This window comes from Aythya ferina (genome assembly GCF_964211825.1).
Source record: "Aythya ferina genome assembly, chromosome: 6".
Lineage (NCBI taxonomy): Eukaryota > Metazoa > Chordata > Aves > Anseriformes > Anatidae > Aythya > Aythya ferina.
Window position 1 is genome coordinate 11,677,495 of NC_140303.1, and position 17,402 is coordinate 11,694,896.

The following is a 17,402-nucleotide window of genomic DNA, read 5'->3' on the forward strand; positions in this document are numbered from 1 at the left end:
AGCTCTGCTGCTGTAAGCACCTGCAGAGAAACGTGCTGCATGCACAGCCCAGCACCAGGAGCCAGAGCAGCTTTGGTGAGGGGACACATATCCAATTCTAACAATCGGTATGAGGGAGCACTTTTCTTTGCAGCCACAGGCTACTCCATTTGGAGACAGACCACTGCTTTTTAAAAGCAGCGAGTGCCAGGAGGGGATAGCAGACTCTGCAGCACTGGCAAACCTCTATTTGTATAGCATCATCTTTGGGAAGCCAGTAAATCACCATAAAGAAAGAGAATGCAGTTGTTATAAAATTTTTTGGCTGTTAGGATGTCAGAGGGATGTTATGACTTTGTTCAGAACAGGAATTAAAGTGTAACCTGACAGCAAAGCAGCCGTCGTTGTGCTGGAATTGCAAACCACACAAACCAGCAGCAGCAATCGGTGACATCAATTTCACATTTGTTACCTTGTCCTGGGACGAAGACATCCGTTTTGCGAGTGGTTTCACTGGCTTAAAGGCCTGCTTCATGCATCCTGCACCGGCTGAATCTCGCCCCACACTTTCACAATATGACACTGGAAATTCAAAGCAAGCAGTAACAAAGAGAAGAGGAGATAAAAAGGGATTTAATGCTCTCAGGACTGCCAACCCCCAAATTCCACTGCAAGCAAAAACTGCAGAGGATTGAACCCTGATGAGCCTGAATGCCGCTCCATTTGCGTACTTACATATTTTTGCTCCAAATGTTTATTTCTAAGCTACAGACACGGCTTTTCATCACTGCCAACAGCTTTAACCTTATAAATCCATCAGCTTTACCTTCCCGAAGAGCACATTCTTCCACAGACCGGTTCCTCCCACCCCTTCCCCTCTCACCGGTGCCGCCTCGCATTCCTCATTCAATGGTCTCTGCCCACCATCAACAAACATCAGAAAAACACAACCAACAACAGACCTGTTTGCTCCCACATCAAAGAAAGTCTGGTAGGCAGCTTTTCAACTTCTTCTTTGGGGCTTTTTTTTTCTACGGAGAAGGACGGTAGGGAGAGGAAAAACAAGTCAAACCACTAGGACTAGGTAAAGTTTTTCCAGCTTTTTATTTTACAAAAATAACTTACAAATAGAGACAACTCTCAGAAGTAAGATCATTCATTCTGTGCATAAGGATACAGCCTTGTGAAGTACGGGCGTAGGAGTTCACAACTCTTACAATATTGTTAATTTTAACATGATGGTAACTATATTACAATACATACATTTCATGCTCCAGACACGTGGGTACAACCGCCACATAAAGCTGTGGTCGATAAAGTGTGCCAGCCAGCGAGGACGCAGGTACGAGATCATTTCCGTACTGCTATTTGTTGTCATCCTCTTACCTATCCTAGGTAAAACCAAATGGCATCCTAACACTCGGACTACAGCACTCCGGATACACTCATCAGCAATATACTTCAAATACATGATAAAAATATATTTAAATTTCAAATACAATTGTATAAGGTACACCAATAGCCAGAAAATAAAGTCTTGAGCTTTTAAATACAACACACTATATATATAACATATACAATGAGACGAGGGGGAATCTACACGTGGAAGGAACAAGCTTATCCTGAAAATGCATGTTATCTATAGTACACAATGGCTTTGTCTGCTAGGAAGTCATTTCCATTTGCATAGCATTGTCAAGAAGTCCAGACTGGGCTAGGAGGAGATCAAACAAAACACAGCAACAAAATGCTTCATTTTGGTACCACTTCCATTTTGCACCCGATTCTACTCTTAAATTACAGTTTGCTATTTCTCTTCTGTAGGCTGTAATTCATGCCCCGTTCATAACAAGCATGGGGAGAGGGGGGAAAAAAAAAGTCAGAGAGTCAAGGAGGGTTCTTTACGGAGCTGCAGTCATTTGGCATTTTGCTCCAGAGCAGAGTATTCTGCTTCCGACACTCTGGAAGCATCAATAAGCTTCGTGAGGCCAGTTTTGGCAGAGTACTTGAAAATAAAGGCTTTCATGAGCTCGTATCTGTAGTTGCGGTTAATGAAGCTGTACAGGATGGGGTTGACGCAGCAATGGACTAGAGAGAAACACTGGGTGATGTGAAGCGTGGCGTACAAGAAGTTCTCCATTTGACAGCTGAAGGGTATGAAATGAAGGCTATAGAAGATGTCAAGAAGGACAGTTGCATGGTAGGGCAGCCAGCAGACAAGAAACACAACCACGTAGGAGAAAATGATCTTCCCGCTGCTCTTCCTCTCCTGGTCGCTGGAGGCTGAGATGGCCTTGGCGAGGAGGAAGTAGAAGAGGGCGATGACTGGGAACGGGATAAGAAAGCCCAGCACGACGGAGATGAGCTCCATGCCGATCAACCACTCTTTGAAGCTCTCCTCGGGATAGACGGGACGGCAATAGGTTTCGTTGTTGGAGGAGACTGTCTTAAGGAAATAGGTGTCTGGGAGAGATGCGGAGAAGGCAAGAAGCCACACCAGGATGCAGATGCAGCGACGGACTATCTTCTGCTTGCGATTGCTGGAACTGGTGAAGTAGGCAACTGAGAGGTAGCGGTCCACGCTCATGCATGCCAGGAAGAAGATGCTGCCGTACAAGTTGATGGAAAATATCAGGTGAGTTATCTTGCACGTGATTTCTCCCATGTGCCACTGGTTATGCTGGACAAGGGAGACAACCCAGACGGGAAGGGTGATGACGACACACAGGTCGGCGACAGCCAAGTTGAAGATGTAGAGGTGGGTTTCGTAGCCAGTCATTTTGGCTTGCAGATTGACCCACACCACGACGGAGTTGGCCACCAGCCCTATGACAAAGATAAAAATGCAGAAGAAGGACAGGGTGTAGAGCAGGGCGCTCTTGTTCAGTGTGCCCGGGCATGTTGTCGCGTCGACTGTGATGCAGTCGCTGTTGTTGCACATCCAGTTGATCTCCGTTAAGTTGGCCTTCTCCAGGAAATCAAGGATTGAAGTCAAATCAAGTGCACTCATGTTCGCTCGCTTCAGGGTTCAAGTGACCTACGGAACAAACAGGATTCAAAGAAAAGACCCAAGTTAGAGATATTTCTGCTGCCACCTTTGTAGCAAAAAGCGCACGCAAAACAGGCTGTTTTAGTGATGTCCTGCTCTCGCAGCGCGCTTTCATTAAGGAGATCTGCAGAGTAAAAGAAACAGAACAGACCCATAACAAAACTCATCTAGTTGATGAAAGAGGAGCAACACAAGCTTTCTGTGTGATTTTTCCTTGCAGCTCGTGTCTGACATCATCAGGTTGGCTATCATCCCCGGGTGTGAAATCCGCAAAGTACACCGTGGCCAAATAAATGTCAGGCGACTGAATCTGTCTTCCCCAGCATAAATGATGATACTATCACTTTCAGCAGGGGAATCTTTAAGCTATTTTATCTGCACTCCCTCAAGCATAGTAGAATTGATCTGGCTGATACACAGTCCCGTAAAACATTTACCACTAGCTCTGGTAAGCATCTTGTCAAGCCCAGCTCCAGCTGCATTAAGCAGAACTGGGGAACTAAGGGGCTTTGTACCCTCATCCAATTTTAAATTTAAATCCGGCTCCATCCTCCCCCCTTCCCTTCAATTCTATTTTACAAAGCATCCCCTGTGTTTAACGATTATCACGTAGCTTGGGGAGTGGAGGGGGGGGGGGGGAGGAGGAATCAGAGCTGAGTAGATCTGGTGGGCTTAAGTTTTCTTTTTAGAAGAGAGCTTTGATTTACAAAATACTCCCCCATCACAGCTGGCTCCACAACAACTGCTTCCTCCCCACCCTTTCTCTTTTCTAAACCTACTTTCTTGCCTCTTCAGCTCCTTCCCCCATTGGCAGGCAGCGGACAAAGCACGGGGCTACTTGTTCAGCTCCTTGCCAGCAGAAGGAAGGGCCCCAGCAGACCCGCACGGCTCACACAAAATCCCAGCCCGGCTGCTAATTACCGTTGTGCTTTTGGGGCGGTGTAAAAGGCCTCCTGCCCCGCTGCGACCCTCCCACCCCGCAGGGCCAACACCACCACCCACAGCCTCTGTCCGCCTTGGCCCACGAGTGCTGTGCTTCAGGAGCAACAAGGCTTGTGCAAGGTTTGTGCGAGGCTCGTATGAGGTTTGTACGAGACTTGCAGGCTGCACGGCAGCTGCATCTCTTCTGACACAGGGCCGTGACACCAACAGGCCTTCTACTTCGCAGCCTTTCCTTTCTCCTGGCTTAATTGTAACAAGTAGCTTTCTCTTAATCTGTTGTCTGGCCACCGAAACTGTTATTACAAGGCGGACAGCCTGAGCGAGCTGTCAAGGGATGCAGCGTGCAAGGAAGGGGTCTGTCAAGACAAGCATTCCTCACTCACTGCCCTCGTTAGCTGATATTTCAGCTTGTGTTTCTCCTTTCTCTCCCACTCCTTAAGATATAAAATCCTTTGGACACTTCAACATCCTGAACCACAGCCAGGAACCTTGTTCCTCGCAGTTCCCCCAGCCCGTGCAAATAGAGGTAAACTGTGTAACTCACAGCATCCTTCCGCTGTCTGCTCCCGCCCTGGAGCAAGGTTGCTTTGCACGAGCAAAGGGCTGGAACAAGCCAAGCCAAAGAAAGCACGGGGAGAAACAACTTACTCAGCCGCTTCTGTCCCTGAACGTCCTCGATCCCACAGCCTCACCTCCCCGAAGGGTCTCTTGGGTGGGATGCAGGTTTTGGTGAGGCTTACAGGGCTGCCTGCATTGCTGAAACTTTTAGGGAAACCTCAGCTGCCCCCAGATGTCGTGCATGAAGGAGACAGCGGAGCAAGGAAGAGTTTGGACGAGGTTTTGTGTTAAGCAACCTCTTCTTGTCCCTGCAGGGGACAGGCTGCTGGGCCGAGGAGCTCTGTGCTCCCCAAAAAGGGACCCTTCCCTCCCCTGTCTGTGTAACTGGCTCTCCCCAAAGCTCCCACCCTTCCTGCCCCACCACAGCGCAGGCTCTGCCAGAGACACAAACTAAGGAAGAGAAGGGAGATAAGGGGGGAGATTACAGGAGAGGATTCAAGGCACTATTGTCCTGGTTGAGAGGAGGCCGGTGGCACTAACAATGAGGAGGACAAGCAGAGATCAAATCTCTCCACAAACAGGGCCCAAATTGGCCCCGCGAGGGGACCTAGCCTATTGCTGCAAACCTATACAGCCTTCCAGCCTTTCATCTTGCTGGCGTGCTGAAAGACGAGGTTGAGATCCAAACCACATTAACCGCTTATTTTGCTAGGGCCCCCTCCCTGTACCTTGTGTCAACACAGTCAAACCAGCTCAGAGCGCCGTGCAAGGACGAGGATGACACCTGTGATGCTCCCAAAGAACTGCAGCAAGAGAGAGCACTGTCCCGTGGGGAGACCTGAGATCTCAGGTTATCCTCATCCAACCTTCCCAAGTGCTGTCTCTAACAAGACACACGAGGTAGCACTGGCTCCTGCAACCAAAAAAACACAGAAAGCCAGGGAGCAAACCCACGGCCAGCATTACTGCTGTGGGAGACCAGCATCGGGGTTAATCCATGGGCAGAAATAAGTGGCATTTTGCACAGTGCACGCTGCAATTTCTGCTCATCCTGGGTTTAGGAGGATGGGTCAGAATGGAGCATCACCCCAGCAAACTTCAGTGGCCTGCCTCTGAGCAATCACTGCCCCCCCCTACAGCCAGTGGGGAGAAAAGGGATTCTCTAACGTGCATCTGCTCAAGTTCAGACACCAAGGAAAAATGCCTCGCTGGCTGAAGAGGGAGCTGAGACAGCAGCAGCTTTCTGACTTGGGACAGATGATGCCCCCACTCTCTGTGACCACGGGAGCTCCTGGCTGCTGCCCACCCTTCAGCTGCCCTTTGAAGCCCCAGCTCCAGGACAGGCAGTCCCATGAAAGTCCCCCTCATGTTCTCCACCACCTCCCCTTGTCCCCTGCATGCACACACCCCAGGCCACCAAGCCTGGAGAGAAGCACAGCAGCACCATCCCCTCATCCCTATACCTCAGAACCCCAAAGCAAATCCCCTGCCTAAAATACACCATGAAACTGTTGGCCCTGTGGTGCAGGACAGGGTCTCTCATGGTGTTTTGTGGGCAGCGAGGAGAGCAGAGCAGCAGAGACTCCAGCCTAACCCCTTAACACCCCACACAAACCGCATGGATGGGCAGGGGCACCTTCTGGGTCTAACATCACCTCCTCTAGCAAGAGGACCAGGCTTATTTTACACCCCAAGACCCCAACCCAAGCCAAACACCGGGATGTGGCTGTGACCACCCTCTGCTTCAGCACCAGGAGTAGCTCGGAGCAGGCTGCGTGTGTCAGCTCACCGGTGCCAAGAGAGAAAGGCAGCCAGAGCCAGCAGTCCCCGGTGAGAGGACAGCAGGAGCAGGGTGGCAGAAAACCCTAAAACCGGTGCTCGTCCCACGCTGGGGATGCTGCAAATAGCGTTTAGCCCAAATCTCTGCCTGCCTGGTCCACGGCGTGCACGTGCATCCATCTGTCCTGCATGCCTATGTGCTTTCGCATCCCCAGCGCGGTAATAAAACCCGAAACCGATCCGGCCTCCCAGGCTGGGAGCCCCGTTGGGGAGGAGCTGGCTGGGTTGAGGGATTACGGCGCTCCCAGGCCCGTAATCCCGTAGTCCGGGATTAGCTGCAGCGCGCAGCCCCAGCCCTTATTCCCAGCCAGAATAGCAGGGAACGCGGCACGCAGCCGAAACACAGCCACGTCGCGTCCCTATAAAAAAAAAAAAAAAAAAATTTCCAGAGCTCCCTGCGGACAGCACGACACCCTAAAAACCTGCGGACAAAGCCACGAAGCACCCCGTGGCTCCTACCCTTCACCCCCAGCCCGGGAGCTGTCAGCAGCCCATAGGGACACCAGCATCCCGCGGGGCGCCCAGCATCCCAGCTCGCTTACGGCTCCCAACCGACCCTTTGCCCGTTTCTGAGCGAAGCAGCCCCCCCTGCCTCACCCACAGCCCCCCAAACCCCGGTTCACCCCTGCTCGGCCGAGCCCCACCGCCCCAAAGGGCTGGGGGGTAGGCAGGGGCAGCCCGCCGCCCGCCCGCCATTACCTCAGCAGCCCGGCGCTGGCAGCGAGTGAGCGCCGCCCGCCGCCGCCCGGCCCTTATGGCGGCCATGGGGAACCGCCTCCAGAGGGCGGCCCGGCCCGGCCCCACCGCCCGCCCCCCGCTTTTGGGGCGGCAGGGTGGGCTGAGGGAGTTGTAGGGGGGTCGTTTGTGGAAGATAAGTTGTTAAATGAGTGGGGGAGCGCGGCCCCGTGTGGGGGTGTGAGGCGCACCCAGAGCCACGCGGGGCAGCCACAGCTGAGCCCACGGCTGCACCCCCGTTCCTGAAATGCAGAAGGGATTGTGACTCCTGGGCACAATTTTGTCCGTATTACCACTAAAACTGACAGGCTGGTCCATATCGCCTCTAAAAGTGACAGGCTGGTTTGGTGTTAGAAGCAGAGAGAGCCTCAGTCACCAAGTGACCAGCACCAGCGAAGGGGGGCAGTCGGCAGGAGGGTTTAGTTACAGAGTTTTTGTGTGTGTATGTTCGTTGTTTTTTCTCCCTGCCACTATAACACAGAAGACTAGGCAAACTAAATACTAGACGAACTAAAGACTATGAAAACTAATGGCTAGAAAACCTAAAGACTAGGCATAACCAGACTAGGCAAAGCACGACAGCAAATTCTCACCTTACCCCCTCACCACAGACAAGAAAAGGTAACGCCAAGGAAAGCTAAAACTGAAAATACTTTCCGTCGCATTCCTCCTCTGCAAAGGAAAGCCCTGCCTTGCGGGGAAGAGGAAGGAGTAGGTCTGTGTTCAGCTCCAACAGGGTCAGTCTGTCTGTCTTTCCTGGGGAAGATGCGAGATCGTACAGCAATCTACCTGCCAAGAAAACAGCCTGTCCCTGGAGCAACACCACAAATTGCACAACTGCTGAAGCCTGAAAGCAGTGCTGACAGCTCCAGAGGACCTGACGCACGCCTGTACCACCAGGCTGCTCCAAAAATGACAGATAACGCAGGGCAGGGGCTTGGCGTCCCACTGCTGGAGCACACACACGGCTCTGAGCCCAAGACACCCAGCCATTACTGAGAAACTCATGAGCTAACACGTTTTAACTGGCACGGCACTTTTTGGAAGTTACAGGGCATTTCAGCAACCTGAGAGCTTCGACACCACCAAAAGGACGTATTTTGTTTCCCTGGTGATGCTTAATCTTATTTCCACAGGCAATTAAAAGCTTGCCTTAAAACCTGCTGGAAAATCTGTGCTTAAAAACAGACCATGTATTTTTCCATGAAAGAAAGCACCTAGTTGAAGTTTTCAAACTTCAAGAGAGCCTGGGATGCAGCAAAATAAGGCATTTTATTCTGTGGCAGAAAGGATCCACTTTAAAAAGACTTCTAAAAGGACTCCTACTTGCCAGCAGAGCAGTCGTAGGTTTTAAAACCAGATTGCTTTTATAACTGCACTTCATTTCGCAGCCAGCGATGCCTTATCCTGCCCTCATCAAGCAGCAGCGTCAATGGATGCATCAGATTTGCACCCCTGCAACTGAAGGCACAATTAGTTTCAGGTTTTTTGCCAGTAAAGAGAAGATTAAGCTGTGGGCATTACACCTCCTGCAGCTCCAAGGACGCACTGAAGCTTGCCCAGCACTCAGACCAGCTGGCAGCGCTGGTTCCTACTCCGGCTTTAGGCAGGCTGAGCTGGGAGCAGAGCCCAGGCTGCACAAGCTCAGCCCCGTGCTACCCATACCGAGATTTTAGGTATCAGGGAAGGAGGAGAACAGAGGGATGAGCCTCTCACTGTCCCGCTGATAGAGCAGGTGAGATGAGATGTACCTCGTTCCCCTCCCTGACCGTCACTCTCCCCGGATGAGGATAGTTACGTCCTCCGAACTTCACAGCTGTCAGTGAGCAAAGCATTTCGGCATCTGCTTAAACACTGAGTGCTCGCTGAAGTCTGTGAATGTTGGCGGAATTGAAGTATGATGAGTTCAGACAACGACAGGCTTATGGTTAAAAATAAGCATGTACTGAAGCACTTGGCTAAATCGGGCTCCGAAAATCCTAAGCAAAAAAAAAAAAAAAAGTATTCTAGCAGAAGTCCAGAGTCACTTGGACAAAAAAGCAAGCGGAGTGGTTTTTCCTTACTTGGTGTGCCAGAAAATAACAGCAAGTACTGCAGCCTCTCCAAAAATACCATCCTGTTTCTGCAACCCCAAAGCTGCTTAGCTGCTTGCTGTCCAAGAGTTGCAGGCAACCTCCTCTCTTGCATTTGGTGAGAGCAGAGCCCTCGCTGCCCCCGCTCCGCTTTCCAGGTTCCTCCCTCCAGCTATCTTTTTACAGAGAACACGTTCCACACGCAGGAGGGACGAGCCCATTCCCTTTCCGTTATGAAAGCCAGATTTTGCTCGGCGTTCAGGGATGAAATGCTTGAGCAGTAAGGAAAACAACACGGTCTCAAAAAACCACACAATGCGAAACCATCCCCCTGCAACACAGCAAGCAGAGCTGCGGAGAAGCTGGACGCCCCGGATAAGATCAGCACAGGGTTGATGCCACCTGCTTGGTGAGATTAGTTCATATCTGCTGCTATTAGGCTGCTGTTAGAGCTGCTCCAACGAGGGGCCCCAAGAGATGTGATCTCTGAGACAGTCCAGCGACCAGAAACTGCTTGTACAGACACAGCTGGGCAGGCAAGATGAGTTCTTATGAGCCCAAATTTGCCTCTCTCCTGGGCTGTGGATTGGGTACAGGGCAGCACTCTGCCAATAAACACGTGCAGCAATTGATCTGTAGTTTGGCACCAATGGTTCCTCAGCCCAGACTGCAGGTGATGTAGACAAACCATAAAGCCTGCTGAATCCTGAACATCAGGCGACTGCTCGACAAAGAGAGCAGCCCCAGCCTCCAGCTCCAGGGCTGCGCTTTCGGGGTTGAAAAGTGACCTGTGCTACCAGGCTGCCGGGCTGCAACCCCACACACTCATTGCAGCCCATCACTCATTAAAAATTAAAAACGAGTTGTTTCCAGATGCTGAGGAAAGGGGCAAGCTCTTCACAGAAGAGTCTGTGGTGATGTGCCAAAAAAGGACCGTTCACCTTCACAGGATGCTGGATTCATCTCACTGCACATTTCTTGGGGGTCTCCCACCATGACCCTCTGCTACCTGGGGTCCACGGGCAGCACGACATGGGGCCCAGCATAAAGTCAAGGCTCCAGTGTGTCAGTGCCACAGATAAACACACGTAAGGGTGAGCTCTGACCCATGGAGATAGGTAGGGCAGAAGGGATGGACAGCGAAGACAGTGTTAGCTCTGTTAGGGAAAAGGCAAGGAAAATGCAGCTGAATAACTTGACTCAGGGTATTTGGCTCAACATGGTTCTGAAAGCCAGATTACTACTGTGTTTAACTGCCTGTCCAATAGCATCATCTTTTTTTTTATTATTATTTTTACCCCAAAAGCACAGATTTTTAATGCTTGTATTAAAAGAGGTGGGGGAAAAGAACAGAGAATCAGGAATTTCTCACAGTCCCTGCAGCCTCTCCCTGCTGCCACTGGGAACAAGGGCTGAATGCCTCCTCACTTTCTCTTAAGGCTTCCTTTTCCAACTGGGAGTCAGATGGAAGCTAACACCCAGCCCTGCCTACTTAAGTCAACAGATAAATGAAAAAGAAAATGCAAGTTGGCAGCTTCAACTGCTAGAAAGAGTTAGGGGGGGGGAGCCAATAAGGCAAAGTGCATGTGTGTGTTGGGAGGGGTAGCATTTCAATAGCACATCAAACACCAAAAAGGGACAAAGAGAAACATTTCTCCACTGCACACGAGAGGATCAGCAAGGCAGGAGCAGCATTGCTGAGCGTGTGCGCGAGAGGGTGTCCAAAGGCAGCAGCATCACGCACAGGCGGGGAACAACGTGCTGGCCAACACCGCGACTGCCGGCCAGGAGTGCAAACACCCACGTTGAGATGACAGAGCCAGGGAGAGCCCAAACTCACAGACGCCTGCAGGAAATCAGGCTGTGATCCATGAAGTGCACAGAGGTAAAAGAGCTTCCTGCAGTCCTGGGAGTCGGTGCCAGTAGGCTGCTGGATGGAAATGCAGCGCTCATTTCCTCCCTCCTCTCAGACAGCTAGTTCTCTGTCCTCTGCTGGTCACGTTCCTCGCTGTATAAACTGGATGATGGGTGGAGGAAAAGACACTGCGCTGACAGAAGGAATAAATAGATGACTACATCAGGAGTCACCTCTGAAATCGCCGGGCAGAAAGGAAACAAGCAGCGAGTGCCCAGCAGGCAAGGCAGTGATTGTGGTACTGCCCGGTTTCACTTCCCCTACAGCAGAAAACAATCGAGCCATTTAACGCCAAACCATGCCTAAAGCAGCCCTCAGCAGTCGCCAGAAAAGCCACAGGTCTCCTGTCCAACTCTGACCTTTCTTGTTTGGAAGAAATGCAAGAGGAGGAAAGGGGAAGAGAGCAAGGAGAAACGCGCTCCCAACTGCTGCAGCACAGGCAGGTGCTGGTTGTGCTTGAAACAGCACGGGGAAAGACACTTTTACCCTTACACACCTCCAGGGACACCAAAGTCCTTCTCCACTGATGGATGGAGCGATCCAGGGGTGCCCCAAACTGGAGAAACCTCCAGAAAAGAGCCTGGGAGGCTGGGGAAGCCACCTCAAGACACATGCTGGTGGTGCTGGGTGGGACACCCAGTGTGCCCCAGGACGCTGTACTCATGCTTGTCAATGCGCTGCGTTGCCTTGTTTTATAGCTACAGGAACTGTGGCACAAAGAAGTCAACCTCCTAAAAGCAGAGAGAGAGAGACGTGCAGGCAGTGTTGTAGAGATGACCACAAGCTGTCCTAGGATGAGGCTCCTACTCCAGCTTCTCTTGCTGTGGCCTTAAACCACAAAACCAAGCGCTTGGCGAAATCGCAGCGTGGGACTTTTCCTCCTCCATAGCATTCACCCTTTAGATTGAAGGTTCCTGAGATTTTTTTCACAGAGAGACCCTTGTGGGCTGGTTTCCATCTATGCTGTAGCTCCAAAGCTGTATTTTTGACTTCTCCATTGCAACAATAAGGAGAGAATTTAAGAGTACAATTTTAGAGAAAGCAAGCTGGGCTCCTTGGGGTGTCGCAGGGCTCTGGCATTAGAGGTTTCAAGGCCCATACACCAAAAGGCCTGTGACAGCCTGCAGGCTGGTGTTTTCCAGGCTGAAAGGATGCTGCCTTCAGCATTTACCTCCTGACAAGTGATGGTGAACAGCGCTGACTCAGAGAGACAATACAAAGCACGCAGTGCCTCACATGTGTCTCAATCAGCAGGGCCACCCAGGACTTGAGCTGCTCTTTGTCTTTCTCCTCCAAAGACACAGCATGAGAAAGGTTAATGCCCCCGTCCAGCCTTTCTGTCGATCCCAGCAGGATTTGCAGCCGTAGATCCCGGGAAGTTTGCTGAAAGCCAAGCACAGGTAGGGCACGCATCCCTGCGGGATCTGCCAAGGGAAGGGCCAGCTGAGCAATCAATTTACCATTTTCAAGGCGCAGAGGGCTTTCAAGAGAAATCGATTGGCGGCGTGACTAGGAATATTGCCCACGTAGCTAATAATTACCTAAGCTAGCTCTCTCCTTCACAGCTCATTTCTGCCTTGCTCTTCTTTGACTAAATGGAAGTGTTACCTATGGATGTTATTTGTGGCTTCATAACCTCCTGTCATCGGCATTAGTGCAATTTATTTGAAAATGTGACAGAGCGTGACCATGAGTTAGATCAAATAGGACTCTGAGCAAGAAACTCTGCCTGGAGCAGTAAAGCAGCTAGCAACAAAGATTTTCAGAGGCATTGGTTTTTATATGAACACTATTCAAAACTTCTCTCTCCACATAGCTCTGCCTCAGACCAGCACCATGACATGCATGAATCAAGGGCAGATTCTGACAGAATTTGGGTTTTCTGGTACAGAAAGCTGGGTTTAACTTTGTGCCAGCAACAAGCGTTACATGTGGCAGAGCAGGAGCAGAGAGGGAAGAAAGGATCTGAATCGGGATGATGGAGTCCCCCTGCCTTCGCTGGCTTCCTTGGGAAAAAGCCCTGCTAGGTGTAAAGTGACTAAACGCTACACGCCGGTAAGAAATAAAAAAAATCATTAAATCATAAATCTTTTGGAAAGGGGATCTACTGGGGAGATTATATTCACTTTTCATGGACATATTAATTCAACAGTGGCATATCATATTGTTCTCTGTGGGGAGAAAAGACGCATTGTTTTAAAGCATGATATTTAGAGCAGTCCTTTAGGAAGGAAAGCAAATATAATCTTGGCAAGGAAAACCGACTACATGAGCACTGAATAAGGGACATTAAAAGCAGGGCCCAAATCCCAGCTGCCGAAAGTCAGCATAGCTTGACTGGAGTTACTGGAGCTAAGCCTGTGCATGGGAGCTGAGAATGAAGGTCACCCCGATTTAGCCACAGCTCCTTGGAAATGTTAAGTAAACGAACACAAAGGGCAATTTTTTACTCGGCCCATTGTGAACACTGTCTAGCCTGCTTGCAAACACCAATGGCAAATGTTACAGATGTGTTCTCTACAGGTTTGACATTTCTTGGTTCAGAATTACCTGGCAGACTCCTTCAGGGCTCTGATCACTTCTAGGCTCAGCACTAGAAACAGCCAAGCCCCCAGTGCAGACAGATGCTAAAGATCTGGGTAGAAATTTGGGTAGAACTGACAATTGATGCAACCAGCTGCAAAACATGGGCTCACCAAAGCCCTTCTTCAGCTGCTGCCTGGTCCAGATACCCTACGTGCTGTCTCTCTGTTCTCCAGGAATCCCAGGATGGCACATGGCCAGAAGTGTCTGCATCAGACCGATACCCATCTCCTGCCTAAATCACAATCAGATAGAGGCTGATTAACACCCCCCTCCCCTGAGGGACCACATCTGGCAGACATTTGAGGAGCACCCTGCACACAGCCAGCCACAGCACATGGAAGAAGCCTCCTCATGACAGGCAGCTTCCAAACAATGAGGCATCTCTGCCGTAGAAGTGGTAGTAGAGACTTTACATCTAAGAGCACACTGGCAGCAAAGTGTTGAGAGAGTGGGAGATGCAGAGGTGGGCTGGTCTCGCAGCCTCCTTTCACAGCTATGGTTACACTCCTCCATGCACCCCCAGCCTCTCTCTTGACCCCACAAAACAGTACCAGGCACTTCATTTAATCAAAAACTTTGGGGAAAGTTCTCAACAAAGCTCCTCCCTGTAATTTTTTTTACCCTTTAACAGTAATAAATTCTCCAGCAATTCTTGTAAGAAGCTGGGGATGCATCCTAGAGGACCTCCCCTGGGAACCACAGAGGTCCAGGGATGGTGTTCCTTTCACCTGGCTAGGTTAGCCCAGGTGTAACTGCTTGCCTTAAACAAGAAGTGAAGCTTCACTCACAGCGATCTCTAACCCACCTCCTTCTATTTCCAAGACTGGCTTCCTTGGAAGAGAAGCTCAGAGCAACTTCACACAGCACCATCAGCACAAGTCCAATCACCCCAAAGAGGTTCAGCATTGTTCTACTGCGCTACTGCTCTCGTAACAGCTATGGGAAGAACTTCAACTTACATACGAGTTACCATACAGCATCTGTTCATGACCACGTCCTTTCTCTGTGATAACTCGCTATCCAAAGTAGCTTATTCCAGAGAAACAAGGGTAGAAGATAGCTAAGTCTTACCGCTCAAAATAACAATGCCTGTTGAACAGCTCTTGCAAATACTGCAACTCACGCGAGTTTTAACCAGCTCAAGCACAAGCAACTCAACTTGGCCCATCAGAGAAGTCTGAAGATGGGGTTTGCTTATCACCCAAAATGCACGGGACTCTTTGCACCAATAGAAGCACACACATGCAGACTGGACTTGGACTCTCACTTTTTCCTTTTGCCAACCCAGCTGCCTCAGTAAAAACTTTCCCATCCATCCCAGTGAGGTGTGAAATTTGAAGCACCATTGCTCCCACCAACAAAAGTGCACACAAGGCTGTTCCTAGGTAATTAAACAAATAGATTAAATTAAAAGGGCTAATGCAACGTTAACCATGAACAGTCAAAACAACAAAGTCAGTGCACACAGACCACAAAGATTCTTAATGCAACATTAAGTCAGTTTTATGTTATTTATGTTTGCCATAAATGTATTTAACTACCTGCTTGAGATGAAAAACACTAACAAGGCAGCATTTTCATCCATACCTGGGCCAGGTTCCCAGCTGAGACAAGCAGTTTATACCACCCAAACCTTTGGGTAATTTTTTGTTTCTGTAGAAACTCTTGTTGCTTGGATCTTTAACGTTGGCTTTAGGTGCAAGTCACACTGGCAGCTGGTCATGGCCCAATGCGTTAGGAAGCCAGAGAGGTCTTAGACTACTCCAGAGCTCAAATTATCCAATGTGAGCACAAGAAGGAAGTGGTCTGCGCTTTAGCTTCTGTCCAGGGCCCCTGGAAAGTTAATCCTATCCGATTACACTCTTTTTTTTCCTTTTTTTTTTTTCTTTCCACAGAAGAAATAAACAGTCTTTTGTGCTAAACATAAAGCTGCCTTCTTTTGAAGGAAGATTTATCATCCAGGATAAATTTATGAGTTCATTCCATTTTTTGTCACAGCTCTTCAAAGCGGTGTTTTTACTTTATGATGCAGCATCACTTGGTTCTGCCTGTGTGCTAAAGAGTCCCCAGAAGAGATGCCACTCTTCCTTCTCTTTAAAAAAGTTTAACAAAAAAGAAAAGCATGAATGCAGATCAATTCATCAGTTGTTTAAAGCCTGCACACCACATTCCACGCATGCATGTTAGAGCCATGCAAACACACGTGTAAGGAGCTGGGAGTGGTCTCCTTTCAGGCAGCAAACACCAGGAATGCAATCGATGACACTGTTCTATGAAGAGTAGTTACCAGTGGATGACAAAATCTGTTCCGAAATGCCCCATGAGAGGTCCTGGCTCTGAAATATGAAGGATGGGTTGCTTGCCTTCCCCACACCAACAGGGACTCTGTTGTACTGAACTGAAACCTTGAACTCATTACAATGTCACTCTGTCTTCGGATCCGATATCCTGTGGGGGAATCTTCTGGGAATGTATTTTGGTTCAGACTTGGGTCAAGGAGAGTTGACTTGACCTTAAAATAAATCCAGGCAATCTCGAGCTGAAGAGCTATTGACTACTGTTTGCAATACAATAAAGTAAGGAGATCAAACTCAGTTGAAACCCAGGGTTAACATAAATCCAAGGAGAAAGGGGAACAAGAATATTCATTCACTAACATGACAAAGGGGACATTTTTTTGCATTGGCAGAATACAGAACAGGGACTGAAAGTGCTTCCCAGGCAGCATTTTTAGTCTCACATATGGTAAGTGCTGTTTAGCTGGGCTGATATCTTCAACAGACTGGCAGTAAGATAAGAGGTACACAACTGTACATGTGTGTGAAAAGGTTTTGTTGGCTTTTTTTTTTTTTTTACGTCACTAGATGGAGTTCCTCTGTATGCACACAGGGCAGCTTTTGTGAGAGGTATTTTATATGGATCCCCAAGGAAAGATCTCAGCGGACAGGCTCTGAGCACTATTGTGTGCACGTGTGCGTAATAACTTGCAGTAACTTTTGCTTTATGGTCCAGGAGAAACTCTCATTGTACTCACTGCAAGTCCAAGGTGAAATCCTGCCCCAGCTAAGGGGAGTTGCATCATTAACTTCACTGAAGCTAGCATTTCTCCTCTTCCAGAATATCTTTTATATTTGTTGGATAAAGCTGTTTTTTAACCAGGTGATGCTTCCCAGGTCTGCATTGCAGGGATCCTGTGAGATGTTTCCTATCCACACAGTAGCGTATCCTCAGAGAGAAGTGGCACATTCCCCACAGGCCCTTAAAGCCCATCTCGTTCCATAGGCAGGGATGCCACCCACCAGATCAGGTTGGCCAAGGCCCCATCCAGCCTGGCCTTCAACACCTCCAGGGATGGGGCACCCAGAACTTCTCTGGGCAGCCTGGAACAGGACCTCACCACCCTTACAGTGAAGGATTTCTTCCTAATGTTTAATCTAAATCTATCCCCTTTTAGCCTAAGACCATTCCCCCTTGTGCTATCATTATCTACCCAAGAGTCCTTCTCCATCCTTTGTACAAGACCCATTTAAGGCCAAAATGAGGTCTCCCCAGAGCCTTCTCTTCTCCAGGCTGAACATCCCCAGCTCTCTCAGCCTTTCTTCATAGGAGAGGTGCTCTAGGACCTTATTATCTTTGTGGCCCTCCTCTGGACTCGCTCTAACAGGTCCATATCTATCTTGCGCTGAACATCCTTGAACATCACCTTCTTTTGTGCCTGTGAAGTGTC

At 49.4% G+C, this 17,402-nt stretch overlaps 1 protein-coding gene across 3 annotated transcripts in view; it reads right to left on the minus strand.

The window, feature by feature from the left end:
* Window positions 1-1,064: 1,064 nt before the first annotated feature.
* Window positions 1,065-17,402, minus strand: part of ACKR3 (atypical chemokine receptor 3) — a 34,564-nt gene continuing 18,226 nt past the window's right edge. For 2 of the 3 annotated variants that reach the window (XM_084524780.1, XM_084524782.1), the window contains one exon: window positions 1,065-3,016. In XM_084524780.1, the coding sequence (XP_084380906.1) occupies window positions 1,895-2,989 (1,095 nt within the window). In that variant the 5' untranslated portion in view covers window positions 2,990-3,016 and the 3' untranslated portion in view covers window positions 1,065-1,894. Of the gene's footprint in view, window positions 3,017-7,066; window positions 7,161-17,402 lie in introns of those variants that run through there. The other variant, XM_084524781.1, reaches the window with a different exon arrangement.